Raw genomic sequence first — 20131 nt, 5'->3', positions numbered from 1 at the left:
GCGGACGATCTTTTATTTTACATCACCAAACCTGTGACATCCCTGCCTTCATTGTTACAAGAATTGAAACACTATGGCAATCTCTCCAACTTCAAAGTTAACCTCCAAAAGTCAGAAGCTCTAAATATTTCGGTACCAGACCGTACGCTGGCAGGCATTCGTCCCTTCTTCCCGTTTAAATGGGCCACCCGCTCCATTCAATACTTAGGGACCAGAATACCGGCAAATCCAAAGGACATTTTTGCCCTGAATTTTCAACCCTTCCTATCAACACTCACTACAGATCTTAGGAGATGGGATCCACTCGCTTTGTCTTGGTTCGGCCGATGCAACGTACTGAAGATGAACGCAATGCCACGGCTTCTTTATTTGTTACAAGCCTTACCTGTCAAATTACCGCAAACTTTCTTTCACGAGGTCCGTTCGAGGTTTATTAAGTTCATATGGCGAGGCGGACACCCTCGAATAGGTAGGACGGTGCTGCGAAGGCCGAAGCTGAGGGGAGGCATTGGATTCCCAGACCCTGCTCTCTATTACACAGCGACGCACATGACTCGGGTGATTGACTGGTGCCGACACGGGGAATGGAAACTATGGGTCACGCTGGAACAGGAGATGGCACAGGTTCCTTTGGCTGGCCTGCCTTGGGCGGGTGGGCGGTTGGATCTCCACCTGACCGCTCACCCGTTGATTGGCCCCTCTCTCACCGAGATGGAACGATTTTTTCGTCTTTCCTCCCTGCCTAATTTCCCCTCTCCCATGACTCCAATCTTGGGTCATCCTAGATTTCCCCCGGGCCTGTCAGACCCGGTCTTTACCAGACAAGCCCCGAAAAAACTTTTACGCGCATCTCATCTCCTAGGACCCACGGGCTGGATCCCCACAGGGGCATTAATAGCAGGACAGGCACCTATCTCATTGGATAGTTGGAGAGCAGGGCAGCTCTCCCACTTCCTCAGCTGTCTACCCAAATACACGCTTTTTTCTAGACAACTCCATTCCTTCGAAGAAATATGCCTGGGTGATGGCCCAATCCGAGGTTCCCTCTCTAGGTCTTACAGAACACTGATGGACATACAAGCTACCACAGACCCTCCCTTCTTAACCAAGTGGGAAAAAGACCTACAAATAACATTCACCACCCCACAGAAGGAACGCATACTCTTCTTCGCTCATAAATCGTCACTTTGCAGCAAATATCAGGAAATCTCCTATAAATTGATCACACGCTGGTATCGCACTCCGGCCGTTTTGGCCAAAATATTTCCCAATCAATCTGACCGTTGCTGGCGTTGCGAACAACAAGCTGGCACTATTCTCCACATCTTTTGGGATTGCCCAAAACTACAAACTTTCTGGCAACCTGTCCTCCGACTCATCCACAAATTCACAGACATTTCCTTAACCAATGACCCCGCTGCTGTGCTCCTCAACCTCACCCCCATGTCAAGTAAGCGATACCACAAATCTCTCCTTAAACACCTACTCAACGCTGCTAGAGCTTGCATCCCAAGTCTCTGGAAGCAACAATCTGCCCCCACGGTGGCCCATTGGCTCACGAGGGTTAATGATATTGAGCGAATGGAAGACCTGACTGCAACGGTCCGGGATAAATCCGAGGAACATAAGACCAGGTGGTTTTATTGGACCCAGTTCCGCTTCTCAGAGGAATACCTCCGCACGACATAGTTGGGCCAAGGCGTATGCCAGAGGCTCTTGTTCCAAACCATGGCCCTCAGATGGCCTGGAGAGCTTGGGGCGGTCCTTGCTCTCTAGGTGGACTTCTACCTCTACCCTCTTCACTTTACCATCACATCACCTCCTTCCCCCCCTCTTTTCCTTTACTCAGTTTCTTTCCCCCAGTCTCTTTTCTCTTTTCTCCTTTATTAATTTTTTTTCTCCTTTAAATCAAAAATTGGTATGTTTCGACCCCAGCTGGTCACACCACAGTACCCTTCCCCTAGGTGAGGATGCCCAAATCCTCCATGGATCTAGGGCTAATCCCCAGAGGGTTATTAGTGATTAACTGCCCTATCGAAGAGAAGCCCTAGTCTTATACTTCCTGGGTATCTAGGTATCTTTTTATGTATAGAGCTATCCTTGTTATAATATATGGAGTTTACTTATATTTTGTTCAGATACCACTATCTTGTGCTCATATGTAAGCTATTTTGTTTGAACAACATTTTCTGTGAAGTTATCATTTCATTGTATGTCGCATACCACTAAATAAAAAATTAAAAAAAAAAAAAAAAAAAAAAATGTACCCGTTCAAAATTACAAAGAGATTCTACTTAACAACAAACCTACAGTCCCTGTCTTGTTTGCACCGCCTGTATACTGCTGTTCAGAGTATATAGGGCCTGGTGGCCCCACACCTTTCCTTATTTTAATTTGGGTGCGGGGTTCCCCTTAATATCCATACAAGACCCAAAGGGCCTGGTAATGGACTGGGGGGTACCCATGCCGTTTGTCTCACTGATTTTCATCCATATTGCCATGACCCGACATTACATTAAACCCGCAAGCAGTTTTAAATGAGATTTTTTCCTTTAAAAATGACATTTGGTGCAGGGACTGTTCTAAACACGGGAAACACGCGTCACTTTACAGGCATACTATAGACACCCCCCAGGTACGATATTTAAAGGAATATTTCACTTTTTTTTTTTTTTTTTACTTTAAGCATCATTAAAATCACTGCTCCCGAAAAAACTGCCGTTTTTAAAAGTTTTTTTGCATTGATACATGTCCCCTGGGGTAGGACCCGGGTCCCCAAACCCTTTTTAGGACAATACCATGCAAATTAGCCTTTAAAATGAGCACTTTTGATTTCGAACGTTCGAGTCCCATAGACGTCAATGGGGTTCTAACGTTCGTGCGAACTTTCGGTCCGTTCGCAGGTTCTGGTGCGAACCGAACCGGGGGGTGTTCGGCTCATCCCTATTCATGACTAATAGTTGTCCTGTGGACAGATTCTTCCACCTGAGCTGTGGATCTCTGCAGCTCCTCCAGAGTTACCATGGGCCTCTTGGCTGTTTCTCTGATTAATGCTCTCTTTGCCCAGCCTGTCAGTTTAGGTGGACGGCCATGTCTTGGTAGGTTTGCAGTTGTGCCATACTCTTTCCATTTTCGGATGATGGATTGAACAGTGGTCCGTGAGATGTTCAAAGCTTGGGAAATCTTTTATAACCCAACCCTGCTTTAAACTTCTCCACAACTTTATCCCTGACCTGCCTGGTGTGTTCCTTGGCCTTCATGATGCTGTTTGTTCATTAAACCGGTTGTATACCCCACTTTGTGATTTTTACCTACAGGTAAGCCTATAATAGGGCTCACCTGTAGGTAAAATGAATAACTCCTAAACGTGCACGGTTTAGGGGAAATTCCTCTTGCATGCAGCCGCTGACGTCACGGCGCATGCGCTCTGAAGGTCCAGCGGATGTTGCTGGAGAATCAGAACGCCTTGCTGACGTTATCACAGCTCCGGCCACTCACAGCCCCCGCCAGAGCCGCTAACCCAGAAGACACGCCGAGGGGAAAATGTCAGCTCCCTCAGGGATGTTTGGGACACAATGCCAGCGCTTCGGTCTAATGTAAGTATTTCATAATGAGCTAGTATGCGGTGTCTGAGGGCTTCACAGAACAGCTGTATTTACATTGAGCTTAAATGACACACAGGTGGACTCTATTTACTAATTAGGTGACTTCTGAAGGCAATTGGTTCCACACTTTTCCACTTTTCACATATTTATTTGTAAAAAATTTGAAAACCATTTACAGTATCATTTTCCTTCCATTTCACTATTATGTGTCACTTTGTGTTGGTCTATCACATAAAATCCCAAAAAAGTACATTTAAAAAAGGGGTATGAATACTTTTTTCAAGGCACTGTATACACTATATTGTCAAAAGTATTGGGACACCTGCCTTTACACGCACATGAACTTTAGTGACATTCCAGTCTTAGTCCGTAGGGTTCAATATTGAGTTGGCACACCCTTTGCAGCTATAACAGCTTCATCTCTTCTGGGAAGACAAAAAGGGTTTACAGCGCTCAGGAACTAAGCTGAAATTGATGGGTAATGGCTGCAATGAACCACATGTATACTCAAAATGATGGATCACTAGGACAACCAAACAAGGGACACCGACCATGGAAAGCCATAAGGACACGCCAGCTGCAGTGTGCAGTGTGTAGAGCTGGACCAGCCGGTATGAGAAGATGGTGTCATTAACACTGGTGATGTGAATAGAGCCAAGCAGCTGACTGTGTCCAAAGGAGAAACTCAGTGGTGAGTTGTCACTAAAGGCAAGCCAGAACTAAGGTATCAGAGAAGAAACCATCCACAGCCAACATGGAACAGGGCGTCTCTGTTGCCGTGACTACTGGTTTTGCATGCATGCGTGCGAAACCGGTACTCAGGGGTTCTCACCAATGCAGGGTTCTGGGGCAATCCACTAAAGAGGGAAAACTGATTTGCAGTTTTCCCAGGATTGTGAAGTCCTCAAATGGGTCCTGGAATTCAGAGACTTTGAGAACTCTTGGGTGTGAAAGAGCCTTCAACCCTGACTATGGGTACTCTGGACCTGAAAGGGTTAACCTGCTGTGCCTGCGAGAGAAGCTAAAAATGGAAGGAAGCAACCAGCAGTTGTCCATGAGGAATTGTGTGGAGCCGGACACATTTGTGGGAAAGAGCTGTGTGCTGATCAGCTACTGAGACACTGCTGGGCTCCTCTGACTCTTTCTGGACCCCGGAAGGGGGAATGTTAAACGCTGTTGTGGGACAGGTTTATGCTGGTGGTGAGAGAGGTGGTTAGAAAGGCGGCTGGCTAGTGATCCGGACTGCCCCAATATTACTATATATATATATATTACTATATATATATATATATATATATATATATATATATATATATATATATATATATATATATATATATATATATATATATATATATATATATATATATATATATACACACACACACACAGTATCTCACAAAAGTGAGTACACCCCTCACATTTTTGTAAATATTTTATTCTATCTTTTCATGTGACAACACTGAAGAAATTACACTTTGCTACAATGTAAAGTAGTGAGTGTACACCTTGTATAACAGTGCTGGCAACAAAAGTGAGTACACCCCTAAGTGAAAATGTCCAAATTGGGCCCAATTAGCCATTTTCCCTCCCCGGTGTCATGTGACTCATTAGTGTTACAAGGTCTCAGGTGCCATGTTGAACTTCCAGTGACCAGTATGAGAGAGTGAGAATGATAACACCAAATTTAACACACCTACTCCCCATTCACACCTGAGACCTTGTAACACTAATGAGTCACATGACACCGGGGAGGGAAAATGGCTAATTGTGCCCAATTTGGACATTTTCACTTAGGGGTGTACTCACTTTGTTGCCAGCGGTTTAGACATTAATGGCTGTGTGTTGAGTTATTTTGAGGGGACAGAAAATTTACACTGTTATACAAGATGTACACTCACTACTTTACATTGTAGACAAGTGTCATTTCTTCAGTGTTGTCACATGAAAAGATAGAATAAAGTATATAGAAAAATGTGAGGGGTGTACTCATGTTTGTGAGATACTGCATATATATTGTATACCTGCCACATTTTTTACAATACACTGCAAGGCAAGGCATGCCTTCTTTATTACATACATTGTTTTGCTCTGTGCCTATAGACAGGTGTGGCTTTAGTCTTGTATGCATGTTGGGGAGTAACTAAAAATAAATGGGAAAGGATATAATATAAAAAAGCAGTTCCATGTGTTCCTTTGCATTATAATGAGCATTAAAGTGCACTGCACAATAACACACATAAAGGTGTGGGTGTAACCTCAATGTAAAAAGTCACTAACTAAACAGTTATGTGTTGACAGTCTTATTACGGAAAAGTGTACCTATTGTTATGGGATCCGTTCTTCTCTCTATGGGAAGCTCCAGGCTGGGATGTTCCACAATACAGATGAATTCTGCCCCCTGGTCTCTTCTGAGTGATGGGGTGAATGTCAGTGATGATTGCCAGATCTTATCTTTTTTCTTGGTACAGATTTGGAAATCATCATTAGGTGCTATGATGGGTTGTAAGTCTGTCCCAGGCAACTCCCTAAACCAGCTCACAGTCGTATAACCTGGGAAATATCCGGAGATATCACAGGTCAGAGAGGCTTCTTTATCTTCTTCCAGTTTGGAGATTTCGATCTCTCCGGCTTGTGGACGGGGCAGATCTGAAAACAAAAGTAATTTAAAAGACATGTGTAAGTCACAATGTATCTTAGAGTATATGTCTGTTATAGACAATGCTACAAAGTATACAGTACATTAATTGTAGCCGTGGTGTCTGATTTAGATATTTCTGTGAGAATGTGAACCAAACATGTACTGGAAGATCAAATATTATAAATCACTGCGCCAAAGACTACCAATTCTGTGTATAAAAATACTATACCCTTGCTGCTACACCCAAAGCTTGTGTAATATGTATGTATAAGTGAAAAGCACTAGGTACCACAATGATTAAATTATATATGAAAAACACTAAACAAATAGAAATAATATGTGTGAATGTGTCCTTCCAATCTTTGCAAATTATACATGCAATAGTCCACTTTCAGTGTTCAGCTTTATCCAAACATGGTGAACAAATGTGCTCTTCACTCTCCTTGCAATAATACGGTGCTGTACACTGTGATCCTCCGGTGACCACAAAGTCTCCTCCGTGCACCGAAACTCACCGGACAATCTGTCCCAAATGATAAGTGGGTCTAATAGCACACAATCATATGGAAGGACCTGCCGTTCCATTTGTTTTTCCACATTTTTTCTGCTTTCAACACATCAACTTCAGGGACAACATGTTTTCTTGTTGACTAATATTTCCCACCCACTTTCAGATGGTATTATAACCAGATAATGAATGTTATTCACTTCGCCTGTCAGTGGTCATAATGTTATGGCTGATTGGTATACAGTGCCTTGAAAAAGTATTCATACCCCTTGAAATTTTCCACATTTTGTCATGTTACAACCAAAAACATAAAAGTATTTTATTGGGTTTTTATGTGATAGACCAACACAAATCTGTAAATAATTGTGAAGTGGAAGGAAAATGATAACTGGTTTTCAATTTTTTTTTACAAATAAATATCTGAAAAGTGCGGGGGCATTTGTATGGTGCCCCCTTCAGTCAATACTTTGTAGAACCACCTTTCACTGCAATTACAGCTGCAAGTCTTTTTGGGGATTTCTCTACCAGACACATCTAGAGAGTGAAATCTTTGCCTATTCTTTGCAAAATATCTCAAGCTCTGTCAGATTGGATGGAGAACATCTGTGAACAGCAATTTTCAAGTCTTGCCACAGATTTTCAATTGGATTTAGGTCTGGACTTTGACTGGGCCATTCTAACACATAAATATGCTTTCATCTAAACCATTCCATTGTAGCTCTGGCTGTATGTTTAGGGTCGTTGTCCTGCTGGAAGGTGAACCTCCACCCCAGTCTCAAGTCTTTTGCAGACTCTAATGCCCCGTACACACGGTCGGATTTTCCAACGGAAAATGTGTGATAGGACCTTGTTGTCGGAAATTCTGACCGTGTGTGGGCTCCATCACACATTTTCCATCGGATTTTCCGACACACAAAGTTTGAGAGCAGGCTATAAAATTTTCCGACAACAAAATCCGTTGTCAGAAATTCCAATCGTGTGTACACAAATCCGACGCACAAAGTGCCACGCATGCTCAGAATACATAAAGAGATGAAAGCTATTGGCTCCTGCCCCGTTTATAGTCCCGACCAGGGATGAGCCGAACACCCCCCTGTTCGGTTCGCACCAGAACATGCGAACAGGAAAAAAATTTGTTCGAACACGCGAACACCGTTAAAGTCTATGGGACACGAACATGAATAATCAAAAGTGCTAATTTTAAAGGCTAATATGCAAGTTATTGTCATTAAAAGTGTTTGGGGACCTGGGTCCTGCCCCAGGGGACATGAATCAATGCAAAAAAAAGTTTTAAAAATGGCCGTTTTTTCAGGAGCAGTGATTTTAATAATGCTTAAAGTCAAACAATAAAAGTGTAATATCCCTTTAAATTTCATACCTGGGGGGTGTCTATAGTATGCCTGTAAAGGGGCGCATGTTTCCCGTGTTTAGAACAGTCTGACAGCAAAATGACATTTTGAAGGAAAAAACACATTTAAAACTACCGCGGCTATTGCATTGCCGACAATACACATAGAAGTTCATTGATAAAAACGGCATGGGAATTCCCCACAGGGCAACCCTGAACCAAAATTAAAAAAAAAAAATGATGTGGGAGTCCCCCTAAATTCCATACAAGGCCCTTCAGGTCTTGTATGGATATTAAGGGGAACCCCAGCCAAAATTTAAAAAAAAAATTGACGTGGGGTTCCCCCTAAATTCCATACCAGACCCTTCAGGTCTGGTATGGATTTTAAGGGGAACCCCGCGCCAAAAAAAAAAAAAAAAAACGGCGTGGGGTCCCCCCAAAAATCCATACCAGACCCTTATCCGAGCACGCAACCTGGCAGGCCGCAGGAAAAGAGGGGGGGACGAGAGTGCGCCCCCCCCCCCCCTCCTGAACCGTACCAGGCCACATGCCCTCAACATTGGGAGGGTGCTTTGGGGTAGCCCCCCAAAACACCTTGTCCCCATGTTGATGAAGACAAGGGCCTCATCCCCACAACCCTGGCCGGTGGTTGTGGGGGTCTGCGGGCGGGGGGCTTATCGGAATCTGGAAGCCCCCTTTAACAAGGGGACCCCCAGATCCCGGCCCCCCCCCTGTGTGAAATGGTACTTACCCCTACCATTTCACTAAAAAACTGTCAAAAATGTTAAAAATGACAAGAGACAGTTTTTGACAATTCCTTTATTTAAATGCTTCTTCTTTCTTCCTTCATCTTCTTCTGGTTCTTCTGGCTCTTTTGGTTCTTCCTCCGGCGTTCTTGTCCAGCATCTCCTCCGCGGCGTCTTCTATCTTCTTCTCCTCGGGCCGCTCCGCACCCATGGCATGGGGGGGAGGCTCCCACTCTTCTCTTCATCTTCTTCTCTTCTTCATCTTCTTCTTCATCTTCTTCTTCTTCCTTCTTCTCTTCTTCATTTCTTCTCCGGGCCGCTCCGCAGCCATGCTGGCATGGTGGGAGGCTCCCGCTGTGTGACGGCGTCTCTTCGTCTGACGGTTCTTAAATAACGGGGGGCGGGGCCACCCGGTGACCCCGCCCCCCTCTGACGCACGGGACATGACGGGACTTCCCTGTGGCATTCCCCGTGACGTCACAGGGAAGTCCCGTCAAGTCACCGTGCGTCAGAGGGGGGCGGGGTCACCGGATGGCCCCGCCCCCCGTTATTTAAGAACCGTCAGACGAAGAGACGCCGTCACACAGCGGGAGCCTCCCACCATGCCAGCATGGCTGCGGAGCGGCCCGGAGAAGAAATGAAGAAGAGAAGAAGGAAGAAGAGATGAAGAAGAAGAAGAAGATGAAGAAGATGAAGAGAAGAGCGGGAGCCTCCCCCCTCATGCCATGGGTGCGGAGCGGCCCGAGGAGAAGAAGATAGAAGACGCCGCACTCTCGGCCCCCCCCCTGCCAGGTTGCGTGCTCGGATAAGGGTCTGGTATGGATTTTTGGGGGGACCCCACGCCGTTTTTTTTTTTTTTTTTTTTTGGCGCGGGGTTCCCCTTAAAATCCATACCAGACCTGAAGGGTCTGGTATGGAATTTAGGGGGAACCCCACGTCAATTTTTTTTTTTAATTTTGGCTGGGGTTCCCCTTAATATCCATACCAGACCTGAAGGGCCTTGTATGGAATTTAGGGGGACCCCCATATCATTTTTTTTTTTTTTTGGTTCGGGGTTGCCCTGTGGGGAATTCCCATGCCGTTTTTATCAATGAACTTCTATGTGTATTGTCGGCAATGCAATAGCCGCGGGTAGTTTTAAATGTGTTTTTTTCTTCAAAATGTCATTTTGCTGTCAGACTGTTCTAAACACAGGAAACATGCGCCCCTTTACAGACATACTATAGACACCCCCCAGGTACGAAATTTAAAGGGATATTACACTTTTATTGTTTGACTTTAAGCATTAATAAAATCACTGCTCCTGAAAAAACGTCCGTTTTTAAAACTTTTTTTTGCATTGATCCATGTCCCCTGGGGCAGGACCCAGGTCCCCAAACACTTTTTATGACAATAACTTGCATATAAGCCTTTAAAATGAGCACTTTTGATTTCTCCCATAGACTTTTAAAGGGTGTTCCGCGGCATTCGAATTTGCCGCGAACACCCCAAATTGTTCGCTGTTCGGCGAACTTGCGAACAGCCAATGTTCGAGTAGAACATGAGTTCGACTCGAACTCGAAGCTCATCCCTAGTCCCGACGTACGTGTTTTATGTCACCGTGTTCAGAATGATCGGATTTTCCGACAACTTTGTGTGACCGTGTGTATGCAAGACAAGTTTGAGCCAACATCCGTCGGAAAAAATCCATGGATTTTGTTGTCGGAATGTCCAATCAATGTCCGACTGTGTGTACGGGGCATAACAGGTTTTCTTCTAGGATTGCCCTGTATTTGGCTCCATCCATCTTCCTATCAACTCTGACCAGCTTCCCTGTGCCTGCTGAAGAAAAGCATCACAAGTTTTCGTTTCATTCATTTTTTGTTTTTTCGTAAATTCGGAATTCGTAAATTTGAAAATTCGGAATTCAATAATTCGGAGATTCGAAAATTCTGAAATTCGAGAATACAGAAATTCCAAAATCCAAAAAAAAACAAAAATAAGAGAGAAAATCTGAAAATTTTAAATAACTAATTAACTATTACTATCTATTAAATTATAGGTATTGGAATTTCCTTTCAAATTTGGCTGTTAGCGAACGTAACTAATACGAATGTATCCAAAGTTAAGAATTATCTGAAATAACGAATACCGCATCTAAACATATGAAACGGAACAAATTGATAATAAATAATAATAATAAAAAGTAAATTTTTACATTCCATTTGTGTAGATGCAGCATTTGTTATTTCGGATACTTTGTAACTTCAGATAAATTTGTTACGTTCACTAACAGCCAAATTTCAAAGAAAATTCCAATACCTATAATTTAAGATGGATGTAAACCCACTCATCATTTTTAAATTACTTCCATAGTGCTTATTTATAAGGATATACATGCCTCCTGCATGTATCCTTACATGTCAAATATCCCCCATGTAGCTGTTTGGAGTCTCACAATACTCCAGATTCTGTGGGTGGGTCTGTTGTCCGGAGTTCGGTGGGTGGAGTTGTGATGTCAGTAGACTCCCCGCCCACCTCTACAATCCCCTTGGCCAGGCATCGATATTTCTTACACTACACTTCTGCTGGTCTCGTGGATTATGCCCCATGATCACTAACATCCAATCAAAACCCAGGAAAGTCACCACATGACTTCAGCTTGCCTAATCATGCTGAGGTGTGGAGCATCCAATCCTGGGAAAACTGGAGAAGAAAGGAGCGGGGATGTGAAGTACAAAGAATGTCTCTCTCATGCTAGTGCATGAGATAAGGAAATCACCTTTCAGTCACAGCAAGGGGGAGGAACGGACACCTATTTATCTGTGTGTCCATTTTTATCTTACTGAAAAAAGATAAGAGGATTGCTCAGAGCTGGAATAAATCTTCGTGGCAAGACTGGGCACAGATTACATGATATCCTATACTCTACAAGGTATAAGCCTTAATTAAAACATTTTTGGGGGGTTTACATCCACTTTAATAGTTTAGTAATAGTTGTTATTAGTTCATTATTTCAGATTTTCTAATTTTCGTTTTTTCAAATTTTCATTCTTTTGAATTTTCATTCTTATTTTCAGATTTTCAGATTTACGAACAGTCTAATTTCTGAATATTCGGAAAAATTTGTTAACCACTTGCCTACCAGGCCAATTCTGATATTTCTCTCCTACATGTAAAAATCATAATTTTTTTTTCTAGAAAATTACATAGAACCCCCAAACATTATATATATATTTTTTTAGCAGACACCCTAGGGAATAAAATGGCGATCATTGCAACTTTTTATCTCACATTATATAATGTGAAAGATGATGTTACTCCGAGTAAATAGATAACTAACATGTCACGCTTTAAAATTGCGCACGCTCATGGAATGACGCCAAACTTCGGCACTTAAAAATCTCCATAGGCGACGCTTTAAATTTTTTTACAGTTTACATGTTTAGAGTTACAGAGGAGGTCTAGTACTAGAATTGTTGCTCGCGCTCTAACGCACGCTGCGATACCTCACATGTGTGGTTTGAACAGCGTTTACATATGTGGGTGGAACTTACGTGTGCGTTCGCTTCTGAGTGCGAGCTACCAGGGACTGGGGCATTTAAAATAATTTTTTATTTTATTTTTTAATTTTACTTTATTTTTTTTATTTTTACACTTTCTTTTATATTTTTTTTTTATCACTTTTATTCCTATTAAAAGGAATGTAAACATCCCTTGTAATAGGAATCGTTTGTGACAGGTCCTCTTTATGGAGAGATGCGGGGTCAATAAGACCCCACATCTCTCCTCCAGGCTGGAAAGCATGAGATCGGAAAAAAACCCATGATCTCAACGTCGCGCCCGGTCCTCTGATGGTCATAGAGATGACTGGTGACCATCTGGTCACCAGTCATCTCTATGGTCATCATCCGGCAGCAGGCGATTTTTTCTCTGGGTCCTCGATGGCACGGGAGAGCCCAGAGAAGCACTGTCCCCTCCTGTCGCCTGTAAGAATGATCAACCGGTGGAACTGCCGCTATGATCATTCTTATGGTGCACAGAATCGCTGGCTGAAAACAAGAATATTTGAATGATGCCTGTAGCTGCAGGCATCATTCAGATACTCCTACTGGAAGTCAAAGACGTCATATGACGTCTTTGGGCGGGAAGTGGTTAAACGCCGTTTTCATATGTGGGCGGGACTTACGTAGGCAGTTGCTTCTGCGCGCAAGCACACGAGGACAGGGGCGCTTTAAATTTTATTTAATTTTTATTGTTAATTTTACATCTATTTTTCTAGTTTAACCACTTGACGACCGCCTCACGCTGATGTACGTCAGCAGAATGGCACGGGCAGGCAAAATCACGTACCTGGTACGTGATTGCATTCCCGCGGGCGGGGGGTCCGATCGGACCCCCCCCCCGGTGCCCGAGGCGGTCGTCTTTGGTCTGGGAGCGATCAGAGATGAGGGGGAGACCATCCGTTCGTGGCCTCCCCCTCGCGATCGCTCCCAGCCAATGAGAATCATTCCTCTGCTGCTGTATGCTAAACAGCAGCAAAGCAAATGATGTCATCTCTCCTCGGCTCGGTATTTTCCGTTCCGGCGCCGAGGAGAGAAGACTGTAATGTGAGTGCACCAACACACACACACAGTAGAACATGCCAGGCACACATTACACCCCCCTTTACCCCCCCAATCCCCCCCGATCACCCCCCAATCACCCCTCCCCCCGTCACACTGACACCAAGCAGTTTTTTTTTCTGAATACTGCATTGGTGTCAGTTTGTGACAGTTGGTGTGGTAGGGCAGTTAGGGTTAGCCCCCTTTAGGTCTAGGGTACCCCCCTAACCCCCCTAATAAAGTTTTAACCCCTTGATCACCCCCCCATCACCAGTGTCGCTAAGCGATCATTTTTCTGATCGCTGTATTAGTGTCACTGGTGACGCTAGTTAGGGAAGTAAATATTTAGGTTCGCCGTCAGCGTTTTATAGTGACAGGGACCCCATATACTACCTAATAAATGTTTTAACCCCCTGATTGCCCCCTAGTTAACCATTTCACCACTGATCACCATATAACCGTTACGGGTGACGCTGGTTAGTTCGTTTATTTTTTATAGTGTCAGGGCACCCGCCGTTTATTACCGAATAAAGGTTTAGCCCCCTGATCGCCCGACGGTGATATGCGTCGCCCCAGGCAGCGTCAGATTAGCGCCAGTACCGCTAACGCCCACACACGCAGCATACGCCTCTCTTAGTGGTATAGTATCTGAACGGATCAATATCTGATCCGATCAGATCTATACTAGCGTCCCCAGCAGTTTAGGGTTCCCAAACACGTAGTGTTAGCGGGATCAGCCCAGATACCTGTTAGCACCTGCGTTTTGCCCCTCCGCCCGGCCCAGCCAACCCAAGTGCAGTATCAATCGATCACTGTCACTTACAAAACACTAAACGCATAACTGCAGCGTTCACAGAGTCAGGCCTGATCCCTGCGATCGCTAACAGTTTTTTTGGTAGCTTTTTGGTGAACTGGCAAGCACCAGCGGCCTAGTACACCCCGGTCGTAGTCAAACCAGCACTGCAGTAACACTTGGTGACGTGGCAAGTCCCATAAGTGCAGTTCAAGCTGGTGAGGTGGCAAGCACAAGTAGTGTCCCGCTGCCACCAAGAAGAAGACAAACACAGGCCCGTCGTGCCCATAATGCCCTTCCTGCTACATTCGCCAATCCTAATTGGGAACCCACCACTTCTGCAGCGCCCGTACTTCCCCCATTCACATCCCCAACCAAATGCAGTCGGCTACATGAGAGGCATTTTCTTTATGTCCTCCCGAGTACCCCTACCCAGCGAACCCCCCCAAAAAAGATGTTGTGTCTGCAGCAAGCGCGGATATAGGCGTGACACCCACTATTATTGTCCCTCCTGTCCTGACAATCCTGGTCTTTGCATTGGTGAATGTTTTGAACGCTACCATACACTAGTTGAGTATTAGCGTAGGGTACAGCATTGCACAGACAAGGCACACTTTCACAGGGTCTCCGAAGATGCCATCGCATTTTGAGAGACCCGAACCTGGAACCGGTTACAGTTATAAAAGTTAGTTACAAAAAAAAGTGTAAAAAAAAAAAAAATATATATATATATATATAATAAATAGTTGTCGTTTTATTGTTCTCTCTCTCTCTATTCTCTCTATTGTTCTGCTCTTTTTTACTGTATTCTATTCTGCAATGTTTTATTGTTATTATGTTTTATCACGTTTGCTTTTCAGGTATGCAATTTTTTATACTTTACCGTTTACTGTGTTTTATTGTTAACCATTTTTTTGTCTTCAGGTACGCCATTCACGACTTTGAGTGGTTATACCAGAATGATGCCTGCAGGTTTAGGTATCATCTTGGTATCATTCTTTTCAGCCAGCGGTGGGCTTTCATGTAAAAGCAACCCTAGCGGCTAATTAGCCTCTAGACTGCTTTTACAAGCAGTGGGAGGGAATGCTCCCCCCCCCACCGTCTTCAGTGTTTTTCTATGGCTCTCCTGTCTCAACAGGGAACCTGAGAATGCAGCTGGTGATTTAGCCAGCTGACCATAGAGCTGATCAGAGACCAGAGTGGCTCCAAACATCTCTATGGCCTAAGAAACCGGAAGCTACGAGCATTTTATGACTTAGATTTCGCCGGATGTATACAGCGCCATTGGGAAATTGGGAAAGCATTTTATCACACCGATCTTGGTGTGGTCAGATGCTTTGAGGGCAGAGGAGAGATCTAGGGTCTAATAGACCCCAATTTTTTCAAAAAAGAGTACCTGTCACTACCTATTGCTATCATAGGGGATATTTACATTCCCTGAGATAACAATAAAAATGATTAAAAAAAATAAATAAATGAAAGGAACAGTTAAAAAATAAGATAAAAAAGCAAAAAAAAAAATAAAGGAAAAAAAAAAAAAAGCACCCCTGCCCCCCCTGCTCTCGCGCAAAGTCGAACTAAAGCGTCGGTCTGGCGTCAAATGTAAACAGCAATTGGACCATGCATGTGAGGTGTCACCGCGAACGTCAGATCGAGGGCAGTAATTTTAGCAGTAGACCTCCTCTGTAAATGCAAAGTGGTAACCTGTAAAGGCTTTTAAAGGCTTTTAAAAATGTATTTAGTTTGTCGCCACTGCGCATTTGTGCGCAATTTTAAAGCATGTCATGTTTGGTATCCATGTACTCGGCCTAAGATCATCTTTTTTATTTTATCAAACATTTGGGCAATATAGTATGTTTTAGTGCATTAAAATTTAAAAAAGTGTGTTTTTTTCCCCCAAAAATGCGTTTTAAAAATCACTGCGCAAATACTGTGTGAAAAAAAACATGAAACACCCACCATTTTAATCTGTAGGGCATTTGCTTTAAAAAAATATATAATGTTTGGGGGTTCAAAGTAATTTTCTTGCAAAAAAAAAAAAATTTTTTCATGTAAACAAAAAGTGTCAGAAAGGGCTTTGTCTTCAAGTGGTTAGAAGAGTGGGTGATGTGTGACATAAGCTTCTACATGTTGTGCATAAAATGCCAGGACAGTTCAAACCCCCCCCAAATGACCCCATTTTGGAAAGTAGACACCCCAAGCTATTTGCTGAGAGTCATGTCGAGTCCATGGAATATTTTATATTGTGACACAAGTTGCGGGAAGAGACAAATTTTTTTTTTTTTTTTTTTTGCACAAAGTTGTCACTAAATGATATATTGCTCAAACATGCCATGGGAATATGTGAAATTACACCCCAAAATACATTCTGTTGCTTCTCCTGAGTACGGGGATACCAAATGTGTGAGACTTTTTGGGAGCCTAGCCGCGTACAGGACCCCGAAAACCAAGCACCTCCTTCAGGCTTTCTAAGGGTGTAAATTTTTGATTTCACTCTTCACTGCCTATCATAGTTTCGGAGGCAATGGAATGCCCAGGTGGCACAAACCCCCCCCCCAAATGACCCTATTTTGGAAAGTAGACACCCCAAGCTATTTGCTGAGAGGTATGGTGAGTATTTTGCAAACCTCACTTTTTGTCACAAAGTTTTAAAAATTGAAAAAAGAAAAAAAAAATTTTTTTTCTTGTCTTTCTTTATTTTCAAAAACAAATGAGAGCTGCAAAATACTCACCATGCCTCTCAGCAAATAGCTTGGGGTGTCTACTTTCCAAAATAGGGTAATTTGGGGAGGTTTTGTGCCACCTGGGCATTCCATGACCTCCGAAACTGTGATAGGCAGTGAAGAGTGAAATCAAAAATTTACACCCTTAGAAATCCTGAAGGCGGTGATTGGTTTCGGGGCCCCGTACGTGGCTAGGCTCCCAAAAAGTCCCACACATGTGGTATCCCCATACTCAGGAGAAGCAGCTAAATGTATTTTGGGGTGCAATTCCACATATGCCCATGGCCTGTGTGAGCAATATATCATTTAGTGACAACTTTGTGCAAAAAAAAAAAAATTTTCACTTTCCCGCAACTTGTATCGAAATATAAAATATTCCATGGACTCAACATGCCTCTCAGCAAATAGCTTGGGGTGTCTACTTTCCAAAATGGGGTCATTTGGGGGGGTTTTGTGCCATCTGGGCATTTTATGGCCTTCAAAACTGTGATGGGTAGTGAGGAGTGAAATCAAAAATTTACGCCCTTAGAAATCCTGAAGGCGGTGATTGGTTTTCGGGGCCCCGTACGCGGCTAGGCTCCCAAAAAGTCCCACACATGTGGTATCCCCGTACTCAGGAGAAGCAGCTGAATGTATTTTGGGGTGCAATTCCACATAGACCCATGGCCTGTGTGAGCAATATATCATTTAGTGACAACTTTTTGTAAATATTTTTTTTTTTTGTCATTATTCAATCATTTGGGACAAAAAAAATATTCAATGGGCTCAATATGCCTCTCAGCAATTTCCTTGGGGTGTCTACTTTCAAAATTGGGTTCATTTGGGGGGGGGGGGTTTGTACTGCCCTGCCATTTTAGCACCTCAAGAAATGACATAGGCAGTCATAAACTAAATGCAAAGATGAAAAAAGTATACACTGCGCTAAATACAAAAAATGGTGCAGAGCAGCTACATACAGGGTGACAAAAACCATAAAAACGTGTGAGGAAATAAAATGTAGCGCATAAAATGTGCAAAAAAAATTTTACAGTCAAGAAAAATGGCTGGAAAACAAATGGTGTTCACATTGCATGCCGGGTAGCTGCAATTGTCTTATATCTACTTTACTGTATATTTTTGGAAACATTTTTTATTTTTCTAATTCACTCCATCACGTATTGTTCTGACCAGAAATGTTCTTATTTTTATCTTGGGGTCTTTTGCCATCATAGATATGATATTTTTATTTACTTAATTGTGTCTTTGTGGTCCCTTAAGTTTTAATTTTCGAGAGGGAGCTGTGCACTGTTCTGTTTGGAGGCTATTCTCTTCACGGCTCGGCTCCCTCCTATATGCACTGTCCTATTTCAGATGGTGTTATTTAATTTTTACCCCTCAGGCAATGATTACCAGTTTCCCACCATTCAGGTGGGATTTCTGGTCATCGCCTGTATCGAATGTCACTTCCGGGGACACGGGGGAGGAACGTATGAACCGGCGTCGGGAACGTCCGGTCCTACGTACATCCCTCCTCCCTCCTTCTCTCGGACTATCAGAGAATAGTGTCATGTGACAGGGGACGGACGTCGGGCGTGCCTTGCGCCCTGACGTCATTTCCTTGTGTCTGTCACCTAGAGGTTGGGCGGCGCCGACCGAGACTTCCTGTCTCTGCAGCTATTGGCTGTCGGCTCCGCCCGTCCCCAGATATGGAGTCTCTGATTGGCACTGACTCCTCTGCAGTTTTAAACAAACACAGAAGTGTCAGCAATGGAAGCACTAGGCTAGAAGGTTCAGCTCTTTATTTCCTTACCAATATTAAAAGTTTATATGGACGGATGTTGCACAATTTAATTGTTGTTTAATATGAAGTCTGTTTTGTGACACCCAATAGGTTAATCACATACCACCAATGCAAACTAATGATGTTACACACCTGCTAGGTTTAGCCAGGTGCGATCAGGTGACCCCACTCATCCAATGGGGAAGGCTGTTTGACAACACATACAATTTGCTTCTTTGAATGTTTTCTCATAAATATAAGGCAACTTGGAGGGGATGCTGTATGCCCCAGTAGACGATCCATCGATCGAAACGCGTCGGACGCTTTCAGCATCCTTCTTGTTGCCCAACTTTGTTTTTATACCCTGTGATCACATTTTATTATTGCCTGGCTTTTTTAGCAATAAAAATCCCACTTTGCTCATCTACGCTATGTGGAGCCTGTTTATTTTTTCTCCACATACCAACTGAGAGATCAAACCTGTCTTCACCTCAACTTTTCACGTGAGGCATCATTCCCTCTGATTCGCACCTCGGCCATCCTTTGGGAGGACCCACCTGGCGGCCCCGGGAGATCCACACAGAGCTTGACCCAGAAGGTTCGCAGAGCTGTGATGTCCGTGTTTCAGGCCCCGAGAGGCAACCCGCCCGAATGACTCCCTGTCGCTGACAAGGGAGTCCACTATATCTGGTAAGAGTTTCTTACACACCATCTTCACCAAGGTACATGCAGTTGTGAGATACAGCTTTGGGATGATCCGATGATATACCTGTGTTGGAACATTTGTCGTTTTACATCCACATACCATTCCCAGGGGGATATCCCATGCTTATTTGCTGTTCTATTTACTCACTGGACTTTATTTACCTTTATTTAGAGACTTATAAGTTTCATCACTAACGTGTATATCACTTACGGACATTTGTTTTCCAGCCATTTTTCTTGACTGTAAAATTTTTTTTGCACATTTTATGCGCTACATTTTATTTCCTCAGTCATAAACTAAAAGCTGTATAAATTCCAGAAAATGTACCCTAGTTTGTAGACGCTATAACTTTTGCGCAAACCAATAAATATACGCTTATTGACTTTTTTTTACCAAAGACATGTGGCCGAATACATTTTGGCCTAAATGTATGACTAAAATTGAGTTTTTGATTTTTTTTATAACAAACAGTAGAAAATATCATTTTTTTCAAAATTTTCGGTCTTTTTCCGTTCATAGTGCAAAAAATAAAAACGGCAAAGGTGATCAAATACCATCAAAAGAAAGCTCTATTTGTGGGAAGAAAAGAACGCAAAATTCGTTTGTGTACAGCATTGCATGACCGCGCAATTAGCAGTTAAAGCGACGCAGTGCCAAATTGGAAAAAGTCCTCTTGTCCTTAGGCAGCATAATGGTCCGGGGCTGAAGTGGTTAACACT

The 20131-nt window shown here is 43.3% G+C and overlaps 1 gene segment (V, D, J or C); it reads right to left on the bottom strand.

Moving 5' to 3' along the window:
• The window catches only part of LOC141148574 (Ig heavy chain C region, secreted form-like), a 366575-nt gene that overhangs the window by 11710 nt on the left and 334734 nt on the right, over nt 1-20131 (bottom strand). Inside the window, 1 exon segment of the C gene segment in view lies at nt 5928-6254. Within this exon segment, the coding sequence occupies nt 5928-6254 (327 nt within the window).

The sequence above is a fragment of the Aquarana catesbeiana genome, linkage group LG06 (genome assembly GCF_042186555.1).
Source record: "Aquarana catesbeiana isolate 2022-GZ linkage group LG06, ASM4218655v1, whole genome shotgun sequence".
Taxonomy (NCBI): domain Eukaryota; kingdom Metazoa; phylum Chordata; class Amphibia; order Anura; family Ranidae; genus Aquarana; species Aquarana catesbeiana.
The sequence above is the reverse complement of the archived record's forward strand: the minus strand, read 5'-3'. Positions and strand labels throughout refer to the sequence as shown.